Here is a 12,431-nt window from a genome sequence, read left to right on the forward strand (position 1 = left end):
ACCACATCCCTCATACTTTTTCTGCTCTACTATATAGATGATGGTTTTCTGTCTTGGTGACACTTCCTTTTGAACTGTGAGTTGCTTCCTCAAAACATGCTGAAATACACAGACACTTTGAGATTTTAAAAGAATGTTTTGAATACAATATACAGGAAAGGCTGTATGAAACTTTATCTCAGAGAAGAAAGTTTAGGACTTGTCAAGCACATACTCTTCTTCAAGTGTGTCTTCTAATTTTTTGACTTGCTCTTTGATTGTCTTGGCCTGCTGTTGAAGCAGCTGCTTATTCTTGGGCCCAAGTGGTATCTCGGAAGCTTCCTTCACAAGATTCTCAGCCTGGACTGCAATACCTTCTGTTCGTTTAGAAAACTCCTAGTAAAAGATAATATAATTGTTAGGAAGGCATCTGCTATTAAATTCTACCCTCAAATAAACTGCACATTCTTGCAGAATCTCTACCAGAATAGATGGATGGATAGATGGATTCATACATGTATGACTATTAGAATATAATATTCTTAGCAATAAGACCCGACTTATTTTCATCATGGCCAGAATAGACACTTCACTAAATTATTTTCATTTTATATACACAGTCAGATATCTACCTTCATAATTATCCAACAATTCTCACAAGAATGTTTTCCATTGTTTCCTGGTTTGGGTTTATTGCTTAGAATTTAAGCTGCATTATAATAACTAACTTACCCACAAATATGTTAGTGTATTATGGGCTCCGTTCAGGCAATGATCAATAGTGACTGATTTTTTCAGTCTTAGAGATAAGAGAGTTCTAGGCCAATTAATATAAATACTTATTTATTTAACTGAAGACTGTTTGAGTCAATATGGTGTATCACTGATACTTTCCCATAAAGAAACATTTTGTTAACTAATTCCCTGAAAAGAGAGATAATCTGATCTTAATGCTGTTAAATCTTATTGACTACATACCCATACACTATGCGATGAAAAGAAGGTAAGTTCTGAGCCAGTCAAACCTGGAGTAGAACTCTGGATTTGCTAATTACTAGTTGTTTGACTTTGGTGAATTATTTTTCAGGCTTTCACATAAAATTCAGATAGTAATGGTTTTCTTGTCAAATTACTGTTAGCATTTTATTAGCAATTTCATTTTGAAGTGCGTGGCACATGGTTTAAAAATTCACACACTGATTTTCATTAACAGCAAACCACTTCAATTCAAAAATTAATTTAATATGGTTGAGGCACTGGTAAATTTGAGCTGTTACCTGAATTCTGTCAGGTACATGTATTGAAAACTGAATAGCAAAGCTAATCCCAGAGATAATCTTGTGTGAAAAAAATCTTGTGTGAAAAAACTAATGTCTCATTTCTTCTCATGTAAGAGAAGCTCACAGGAGGTTTTCATTTTGATCATAAACTCCCCTCCTCCAAAATAGGTAATGAAGAAATCTGATGTAAATAATGTTCAAAGGTAAGACTTCTGATAGCCACCTCTTCCCACAGAGATCCTCCTAGAATTATTACATAATGCCACGTAAGATAGTTACTACATAATACTATTGTATCTTCATGCTTGAAAGCCTTCAAGTCCTCATAGAAATATCAGCATTCCTTCAGAGAGATACCCAGCGATTTGAGACAATAAAAATGGGTAAGTACAACTTCCTTTTTATGGCAGAGAGACTTATAATATCCTAAAAATTGGTATTCGCTAATGTCACATTAAATTCTGTGGTTATAAGCATCTACTGTGGCTATACATGAACTTGCAGTCATGGTAGATTCATTTGTGAAGACTGGGAATTCCATCATAATCTCTCAGAATCCCATGAACAGAATCAGAACTGTAAAATAGTATCCCTCCCCCTCCTGGTGATTCCCAGAGCCCAGGAAAAATCATGGAGAAAGTGGAATTATGTTTGCAAATGCTTACACGCTCTCCATCTGAGAGCCTTCTGTAGGAGCTACGCATTGGGAAAGAACAATGCAGAGGAGGAATCCAAAGGACAGAACGATGTTGACTGAAACCAAATTAAGCCAAAATAGAATAATGTTATAAGGCTTTATCTCTAAGTCCTAAGAAGAAAACATATGAGTGGCAGTAGGAAACAGCAGGAAAGGACAGACTCTGGAGTCAGTCAGGTCTGGAGTTGAAACCACGCTCTATCCTTCACTAGCCATGCGATCTTGAGTCACAGAACTCTGAATTTTCATTTCCTCATCAGTAAAGCCTTGCTGTGAAGAATAAACATGGTATTGCTGTGAACTCCCTACCACATGCTGGTGGACAGAAAGCACTCAAGGTCTTTAGCACAACCACTCAAGGGCTACGACTGGAATGAAGGCTGTATTAACAATGTCAAGTGAGCAAAGACGTGGAGGACAATTATTCTAGATGACGTGTTTGTGTAACAGCACATATCAACAGTAAAGTAGCTCGGTTTTTCAATGAAAAATCTAGTGGCTAAAGGTTTATTCTCTGGACTCAGACCTCTGAGGTTTGATTCCCAACGTTACTAGTTAGTAATCCTGAGATCTTGGACAAAATCATTAACACCTTTGTTCCTTGTATTTCCTCATTTATCCAACAGGACTCAAAATGATACCTATTTCTCAGGACTGTTTTGTAGATTAAAGATGATAAACATCAAGTGATTACACAAGCATGTGCATACATTCAGTAAATGTTAACTCACATTATTAAATCAATCCCAAACCATTACTGGCTAAGGAAAATTTTAATAATAACACTAAAAAGGTTACACTTGTTACATCTACCGCTGATACACAAATTCAAAGGGATTAGAGCCACAGGGTATCAGAAGTGCTGGATGGAATCTGGGCAAAACACCTCCATGATAATTAACCCCCAAAATCTGTTTGTATTTATAAAAGATACCTGATATAGTTTTAATACATAAAATAATTAAAATTAAAAATTAAAATTAAAAGCAATGTTCTCTTTAAATGGCTGATGAAAATAATACAGAATTGAAAAAATCTGTGGCTTTATAAGACTTTAAACTCCTCAGTGAGTTAATGATACAAGAAAGAATACAAAATTGGCAGTATGAGAGACACAGAAGCCCTTTCTGGTAAGAGAGAAGAAGCACAGGGATTACTTGTTATTAACCAATGAACATGAGTCTTCTTTCTTATACATTGGCTAACACATTTCTTTACTAACTCAGTCATTCTATTAACCCAAAACATGTGCAAAAAGACCGAAAGAGCCCGTACAACTCTCTAAATGCTTCCTACAATTTATTGGTCTACTCTGAGCATCTAAGGTATTTGAGCTTATAGGCTTGATCTCATGAAGCACACCCACCAAATATTCTCTGTTGGATGTCCCACTGGAGCCTCAACCTCAGTCTGTCCTAAACTGTGTCAGTCATCTTCCTCAACTGACAGCTACTCCTTCAAGTTCCCGTCTCACTCTCATTGCGTCTGTTAGGCTCAGAACCTTGGGGATCCTCACCTTTTCCTTTACTCTCCGTCTCTTGCATCCGTTACCACTGCCATCTCCGTTACCCTAACTCATGTCCATGTTAATACGCACACGCAATAACTTTCTAATTGGATCTCATGACACCAGTCTTACACCCTTTCAATTTTCTTAAAAACGCTTAAAAATGCATCTCCCTAAAGTACGGCTCTGATCACGTGGCTCTCTTTCTTAAAAACCTTTAAGGGCTCCATGTTGCCTAGCAAGTAATGCTTTAGCCCTTCACGTGTCTTTGTGATGTGGTCAACTTTCCATTACAATTGTACTTGTGCCTTTCTGCTTTAAAACCAAATTTCCATACACTGTTATATTTCTGCCATTTCCCATTAGAAGAATGCTTATTTGCAGTCCCACGCTTTGCTTTTCTATGTCTTACTTGCCCTTCAAGTTTCAGTTACAAATATTATTGCCTTCAGAGAGATTTTTTCTAAATGCATCCACCTGTGAGGGAACGACCCATTTCCCATTTCAGTGAAAACTTTCTCTTAGTTCTTGATGTTTAAATCTTATGTTTTCATTCCCCAAAGCAACTTGACCAGTGTGTTGAAGAGTGGAAGGTCAACAATAAGTGCTGATTACATGAATAATTATAATAATTAATAGTAATAAGGAATAGAAACACAGCTTTTCTTCTGAATAATGAGTACCATGGGATTGCATAGTCATATTGATATACCTTTGTCTGTTCCAATTCTGAAGATAAACTTTCCAAACTGCTAAAACTCAAAAAGCGCTCATGGCTGGAACCTGTTTGAAAAAGGTATCTGACCACTGTCTCTTTGTTTGTTTCAAATCGCTCCCACTTTCTTAATGTGACCTAAATTTGAAAAAAATAAACATATGTTATGGATTATCAAAGCATGTCACAAAATACTGTTCACATTTCCATTCATTTGTTAGGCTGTCAACTTCCAGTTAACTCTCTTCATATTTCATGCGGTTATGCTAAACAAAGATGATCTTAATGTCTCCTATAAGAATTTCACTCTGAGTTTCAATTCACCTACAAAAATCGGATGTGTAGACTAGCACCCTGAGTTTTCTACCAGCTGTAAAGTCCTATGAATCTAAGGATATTGCTCAAAATGTAGATAAGGGATAATGGAAAAGAGAGCCTCCCAGTCTCTTTCAAAAAAAGAAAAATAATAGGGAGAAAGAGAAGGGAGGGGAGTGGGGTAGTGAATGAGCAGATAGCAACTCTTCAGAAACTTTTTAAAAGTGTCAAGATCACAACAAAGCATAAACATATGGCTGCTGGACTGCACAGAAAAGTGAAACGATCCAGTGTTAATTCCTGGATTCGGACAAGTGTGGATTAAAATTCTGGCTTTGTTACTGATCGCGGCTCTGTGACTTTTGTGAAAGTCCTCAATCCCTTTCTTTTTGAGCTTCCATGTGGGCAAAATGTGCTAATTCTAATACCCATCTAATAAGGTTAATGTGACGATTAAGAGAGATAACTCATGTTAAAAACTTAACACGGGGGCGCCTGGGTGGCGCAGTCGGTTAAGCGTCCGACTTCAGCCAGGTCATGATCTCGCAGTCCGTGAGTTCGAGCCCCGCGTCAGGCTCTGGGCTGATGGCCCGGAGCCTGGAGCCTGTTTCCGATTCTGTGTCTCCCTCTCTCTCTGCCCCTCCCCCGTTCATGCTGTGTCTCTCTCTGTCCCAAAAATAAATAAAAAACGTTGAAAAAAAAAATTTAAAAAAAAAAAAAAACAAAAAAAAAAACTTAACACGGCGCTGGAACATCAGAGGCGGGAACAAACGTTTGCTCCCACTAGAAGGAGACATCACCTGTGACCCGGAAGTTAACACCGTCCTAGACTACCGGTCTCCTACCTGGATGCGGCGTTCCTGCTTCTCTCTGCTGTGCTCCATGCTGTCCAGGGTGCTCTCCAGCTTCCGCAGCTCGTCCCGGACTTGGCCGGGCATCCCACCTTCTCCCTGCTGAGCCTGTGCTATCTGCTGCTGCACGTCTCTCTTCTTCGCAGAAATCCTCTTTGTCTTTTGCTGGAAGCATTTGTTCAACAGATGGGGATAAATGTTACTCTCTGAGCGGCTAAGCAGGGACATAAACACCAGCACTCTAGCAGAGGTACAGAAAGGTAAAACCTCTCGGCAGCGTGGGGCCAAACTGTATTTCAAAAGTGAACTTGAACAGTTAAAATGGCAATGGGGACTCTATGTTGATCAAAATGGACATTATTTTGTAAATATTTTGTGTTTTTAATGATAAACAATACAATTAATTTGGTCTTGGGTGTTTTAACTGCGGACAAATTTAAACATTTCACATTTTGTGTAGAAGGCGGGCCCTTTCCTCCGGAAGGAATTTGGTGAAACTATTCATTTGACCTGATTCTCCTTAAAGAATTATTTTTTGCCCCAAATCACAAATTCTCAACTCTAATTTTTTTAAGTCATTCATGCTGTAAAAATGCTGATATTAAGAGATTTAACTCTGGGGTATATTCAGATTGATAAACCTGCCGAGATATTTCAGGAAAGCTATGTTTTAAAATAAATTTTTTATTGAAGTATAATGTACAAACCTCAAATCCATAGCTTATGAATTTTCACAGAGTAAACAAAGGCATATATCCAAGCATGTGATCCAAGAAATGTGAACAGTTTTAAAATATTAATGTAAATATCTGTAATCTCACATTTCTCTGACTTAAATTGACACTCAAACACAACTTTTACAATGATTGAGACTAGTGTAATACCAAGCATTATGTTTTCTTGTGCTCACAGCCTTTTTATAATTATTAAATAAATCTATAAAGCCTAGAGACTGCAGTTTTACATGTACATATGTGTATATACATATGTATATATATGTATATATGTATATACACACTCTTAATGCATACACTCTTAATGCAACTTCCATGTTTATATATTATCATATATAAAATTAGCTAACATTTTGCTATACGTTAAGTTAGCCAGAATTTTGTTATTAAAATATTTGATTTGAATCATTCTTCTACTTATATGGAGTTTGGCAAGTAAGTTGGCTCAAATTGTTTATTATCAATACATGTACCAGAATTTCTTTACTTCCAGTTCTAATCCTTCATAAGAGGATACTATTCTGAAAAGTCTGGTACTTCATGTGCTTTATAATTTCCAAACGGAGATGTATTCAAAGTTGTAAATTGAAGAGCAGGATTTGAACCTTATGACAGAGAATAGTGATCTTAAATATGAAGCACTTTATCTCTATGCTTTCCTTCTCTGTTACGAAAAGGACAAGTGAGCAAGTTTTATGAAGGTTTTCATAACTCACTCAACTAACTTTCTCTCTATAATATTCCTTGAACTTTTTGATATCATGCAATCACTTGGGCTAGGAATTTATCTTGCAGGCTCTTCTGAAATGGCTGATACTGAACAGAGAACAGAGGTACCAAGTTTTTGTTTTGTTTCATTTAACCATTCAAGTGGATTCCTTCCTGCACCCCCTTCCCTTTGCCCTCATCCTGTGGACGTACATTTCCCTTGATCTCTCTGGCTCTGTCAGTGACTAATGGACTTCACATAAGTGCCTTGGATAAAGCGTGTCCTACCTGGTGATGAAGAAGTAACTGCTGTGCTTCAAACAGATTTTCAGTGTCCAAGATCTTCTCAGCTTGCTCCTGGACTTCTTTAGAGTCAGAAATCAACTCTCCGAGGGAACTTTTGACTATTTCTTTGTACTGGACACAGTCCCCAAAGTTGCTTAACATCTTTTCAACCTAGATTTTCATGAAAAATTGTAACTCATATGATGCTCATGTAATCTTAAAGATTTTAAGAATACATGTAAAGTCTATCTCAAGAACTTAAAATATATACACAGATCTCTAACTTTTATTCTTTCATATACTTTTGAGGTTTATTTAGTTATTAGTAAACTGACATTTATGTGAATTGCAAGCCTCATTTGAGGTGGGCTCTGTGCCCACTCAACCCGGCAATTGAGGCAGGATAACAAAAGTGGGTATATTGTATCTATTATCTCCTGGATCCCTTTAATTACAATCCCGTGACTGAAATCCAATTATAAGTTATAAAAGTGCATTATAAGAAAGTTGAATCCACCCTATTCAAAGTAATTACAGAAAAAGTTTGGGAGGGGGGGAATGAAAAGAATAGAGTATTTATTGAAAATGTACTTCCAGTATTTTTACATAACCATAACGTAATTTCTAATTTAGTGGCTATGTAGTGAATTCTTTTTCCTAAATTTTAAGCTTTCTCTTCTGTCTAATTTCTGCTTCCTCTAGTTCCGTGTCACCAGCATCTTTTCTTTTCCAAGCCAGTCGTTCCCCAGCTTCACTAAGATTTTCACGTTGTGTACCATTTGTGTTCCACAGAAGCTTTCAGTTTCTCTTTCTCTAATTTACCTTTTTCTTTGACCTGCTTCTGCTCTGAGTTTGGCCCAGGTAACCTGAGTGTGCTATTTTTCAAACAAAGCAATAAGACCCATGAAAACCACAAACTTCAGATCTCAGTAAATCACAGCTCTTGTGGAAAGAAGTGATTCACCATTACATATTGTCAATCTACCCACAGCCTTTTTTGCCTTACACTGGACAAGTGCAAACACTTCGTGTTCAACAATAATTTAAATGCTAAATGGATTGATAATCACAGGATGCACTGAATGTGTCAAATCCATCTTTTAATATAAATCTTTACATGAACAACATGAATGTTTTCCATTATTCTTTCTTTGTTTTTACTAGTGATGAAGTAACATATAAAGGTATGAATATAAACTATGCAGAAGTTTAAGGTAGATGAGTGTGCAAAGAATTAATGTGTCTATTTGTTAGATTTTTGCTACAAGTCCCATGGGCAATGTCATGAGAGTACTTAGAGGATACAGTAAATGGGTTTGGTAAAGTGTTAGGGAGACTGATAATTTCTAATTTTAAAGGCTGCCAAAGTGTTTTATGTGTGTGTGGGTGGGTGGAACAAAATATAAACTCATCTATCGATGTAACTAAAACTATTTGTCAGGTCTTGGATCAAAGATCACTGGCACATATATTTATTTTTTAAAACTGTAACCATTATTTTTGCCCTTACCAGCTTCTTTATCAAAGAAAGAATAGAGAAGAATGATGTCAGAATTTTACTTAAAGTATGGCAGTGGCACCAACTAGACTATTGCCATGAAAGATGGTTATCAAAAGGATTGAAATAACTCATGTTCCAAAATTTGACTAATGCTATCACTATTTTCAATTAGTCAAAAATTCTTAAGAAAACTGACACATAATATCAAAATTTTCACATAAAACTAAAATCACATGCAGTTCAGAGTATTTTGAGCTTACGAAAATTCACTGCTAGAGTCTCAAACAGATCTACATGCATTGAAAATATAAAAGGTTAGTTGATCAAACTGTTAGATTAAGGACATCGACAGAGAATTCCAAATCTTTAGAATCAGGGAACTTTAAGTCATCCAGGTGATCATTTTTCCATGCAAGTTTATAAATGACTTTAAGAAATAATAGTAACAGTCTATTCAACTTTCCATTCTTACATTATCTTCGCGTGCACAAACTCATTAGACTTGCATGGCAATCTGGTCAGTGAAAATGTTCTTGCTGAGGGTAGAAAGGGCCCTACCAGAAATGAAGGAGATAAGTTTGTGTATTTTAATCCACAGAGGAATATAAACACTGAAACGTATTAATAAGAAGTTTAAAATGAGTAGCTCTTGGGACGCCTGGGTGGCTCAGTCGGTTGAGCATTGACTTCAGCTCAGGTCATGATCTTGCAGTCTGTGAATTTGAGACCTGCATCAGCCTCTGTGCTGATAGCTCAGAGCCTGGAGCCTGCTTCAAATTCTGTGTCTCCCCCTCTCTGTGCCCCTCCTCCATTCACGCTCTGTCTCTCTGTTGCTCTCTCTCAAATAAACATTAAAAAAAAAGTTATTTCAAATGAGTAGGTCTTGCATAAAATAGATTTTACTGGTCTGTTAAAATGGAATATTTTATTATTATCAACTATCGGTTATTAAGCATTTACCATCGGGCACTTAGTATAGGTGCTATAATATAGTATAGGCACTAGTAGGTTTTATTTTTTATTTTTTTTATTTTTTAAATTTTTTTTAACGTTTATTTATTTTTGAGACAGGGAGAGACAGCATGAACGGGGGAAGGTCAGAGAGAGAGGGAGACACAGAATCAGAAACAGGCTCCAGGCTCTGAGCTGTCAGCACAGAGCCTGATGCGGGGCTCGAACTCACGGACCGTGAGATCATGACCTGAGCTGAAGTCAGATGCTTAACCGACTGGGCCACCCAGGCGCCCCGGCACTAGTAGGTTTTATAAGAAAGAAAATCAAGGCCCAGAAATGTTAAATGACAAGGTCAAGATTACATAGGAAGCAGACTATCAGAGTTAAATTCTAACCTTGGGTTTGTTGAACTCCCAAGCCTGTGTACCTAACCTCTATAATATAGCTTCAACTGACCATGAACCAATGCTTTTAGTAAGAGTAAAAAGTGTGGATCTGATAAGCTTTATACCTTAGATACAGGTTATTATTCTGAATTAACATATCCAAGAATGACACCAACCGTAATTCAAACATCTTCCCCACCAATCTTCATATGAATAAGTATCTTCACTACTGTGTTTCAACTATACTTTCTTTATATAATTACTTCTTAAACCACAACCCAAAGTAAAAAAGCCTTCCAGATTTCTCACCCAGAACTGTCTATTTAGAGTATGAGTAAATGGTATACCTCTGACAACAAAGCTATGAGAGCCTTGAAAGAACTAGATAATTTTGCCAACTCATCTCCTTGCTTTTGGGCTTCATTCTCAGAAGAAACTTCAATTAAAATTTTAAGCCTGGATTTCAGCCAGTTGAGAGTCTCGCCCTTTGTGGTAACACCATTTCTGATCTCCTGGAATGAAAGAACAGTTTTGATGAGCAAAATACATTGTGAATCAAGAAAGGACTCAGCCTAAGAAAGTTCATACGGTGGAGGTAGGAGAACCAGGCATTTGTTCATCAGTAGAGTGCCTGCTGATTTCACTTTTCGTTTACATCTTTAAGGAAAGTCCCTAAGTGCTAGGAAAACAAAAAACAAAAACCAAAAAACTTTCCCAATGTCAAAACCTGATATGTAAAATCGAACCTCTCATAACAAAAAGCTAACTAGATGCTTAGTTCATAACTAGATGGTCATATATCTATAGATATTCCTTTGATCACAAATAAAAATGCTTCTAAAAGTACTATAGAAAAATATGTGATACCAAAATTGGAAATTATATATTATCTTATTTTCTGGATAGGAAATATGGATATTTTCTGGAAGGAATATGATATTTTTAGAAAAAGAAAAAAAAAGGTTGAAAGAGCCCTTTTTTTAATGAGCTGATTTCTTTTTGTTTGAAGAGTTTAGTTGTTGAATATTATTATGGATGCCCTAAAAATTGATTTTAACTTAACTGACTTAGATTTTATGCCTCATTTTTGTGACTTTATTGAAGTCAGTTCTCCAGATAGTAGGATGTGCAAATAGGAGCACAGCTCTAATCCAGGAAGGGAGGGTTTACTGGCCAGGACAAGGCCAGAAATATTCTGGAGCCTCGGCCCTTGTAAGGTCTGGGAACCGTGGGAGGGATGATCTGGGAAGCCTCTCCCTCCTACACACGCTCCGGGTGAGTGAGGAAACCCAAGGTGCTGCTACAGAGGACCTTCCAGGGCACATTCACGCAAACAGAAAATGACTAGTTCCACAACCAAGTGATCTCTTCATTCTAAGATGTGAATTTTTTTTTTTGGTACTATATAACAGCAACCAATGACAAATATAGATATCCTCCTATAGGTAGAGCATGACATTATTGAGGATCTCTAGCATTTACAGGGATTATAAATTTACTAGAAAAACATGGACCTCAGAAGATAGGAATAGAAAGGAAACACGTTCTCATTAACAGCTATTGTGTGACTTGCATGAGTTCAAAATGCTGAAAGATAAGGATTTTCACAATGGCGTGTGCCCATAAGACAGAATAGGCCATGCTAAGAAGGAGGAGGTTGCTGTGGTCATTCACAGGATGCGAACTGGGTTCAGGCTTGAGGTTCTGTCCGCTGGCTCCGTTTATCAGGCTGTACCCACGCTCACAGAGCTGATCCGATCCAGACTGAATGTGACATGGGAAATGATGCTTAGAGACCTTGCCCAATTCCCTCATTCTGTGAGCTGCCTTTTGAATGGCCGAAAATGTATAAAAACCTATAGCGTTCTTGTTTTTCCGCGACAATTCTTAAATCTCTGCTGTGTTATGTGCCCACGCATGCAATTTTCCTCTCAAGATTTCCCATTAGCTAAAGATGTATTAGAGGTACCCCTGAGTATGACTAAGTCTCAAAGCTAACAACAATTCAATAGAAAATCCTCCATACTTCTTCTCTACAGTAACATGAGGAGACTTCTTTTTAAGACAGTTTTTGAGAACTTAATTTTTTTACAGAAAGAAGAAAAATATATCATTTGTCTAGCATTAATTTTCTTATTAGTGAAAATTTTCCAGTCACAAAATATGGCCCAGAACTAACCTCTACGGCATGTTTAATCTCTCCATGGTTGGCGGTATCGATGGGCTCATTCTTAAACCCTTTCAATTGTGTCTCCTTTGCAGATATCCAAGATGAGAACTCAGAAATTCTGAAATAACACAAGTATCTTCTTATTAAAGGGAGAAAATATCCCAGTGGTTAAAATACATTTTCTCTTTTGACTTTATTCATGGAAGTTGAACCATCAACTGATTAGCAAGTCAAGTAACAACTTTTCTAGGAACTGTTCCTTTACCATGAAGCTTGGGGCAGGGGTGCCTCTGGGCACTTTTCACATAGGAGGAAAGAGAAGGCAGAGTAGATGGAGTTCAGCTAAGGA

At 37.1% G+C, this 12,431-nt stretch overlaps 1 protein-coding gene across 18 annotated transcripts in view; it reads right to left on the bottom strand.

Annotated features, from left to right (window-relative positions):
* SYNE1 (spectrin repeat containing nuclear envelope protein 1) overlaps nucleotides 1-12,431 on the bottom strand; it is a 470,951-nt gene that overhangs the window by 278,276 nt on the left and 180,244 nt on the right. For all 18 annotated transcript variants that reach the window (XM_078447468.2, XM_078447476.2, XM_078447472.2 and 15 more), the window contains 6 exons: nucleotides 12,092-12,200; nucleotides 10,260-10,424; nucleotides 7,075-7,242; nucleotides 5,339-5,509; nucleotides 4,176-4,316; nucleotides 215-375 (listed from right to left, as the gene is read on the bottom strand). In XM_078447468.2, coding sequence (XP_078303594.2) covers nucleotides 215-375; nucleotides 4,176-4,316; nucleotides 5,339-5,509; nucleotides 7,075-7,242; nucleotides 10,260-10,424; nucleotides 12,092-12,200 — 915 coding nt within the window. The remainder of the gene's footprint in view (nucleotides 1-214; nucleotides 376-4,175; nucleotides 4,317-5,338; nucleotides 5,510-7,074; nucleotides 7,243-10,259; nucleotides 10,425-12,091; nucleotides 12,201-12,431) is intronic.

The sequence above is a fragment of the Panthera onca genome, chromosome B2, assembly GCF_046562875.1.
Source record: "Panthera onca isolate mPanOnc1 chromosome B2, mPanOnc1 haplotype 2, whole genome shotgun sequence".
Taxonomy (NCBI): domain Eukaryota; kingdom Metazoa; phylum Chordata; class Mammalia; order Carnivora; family Felidae; genus Panthera; species Panthera onca.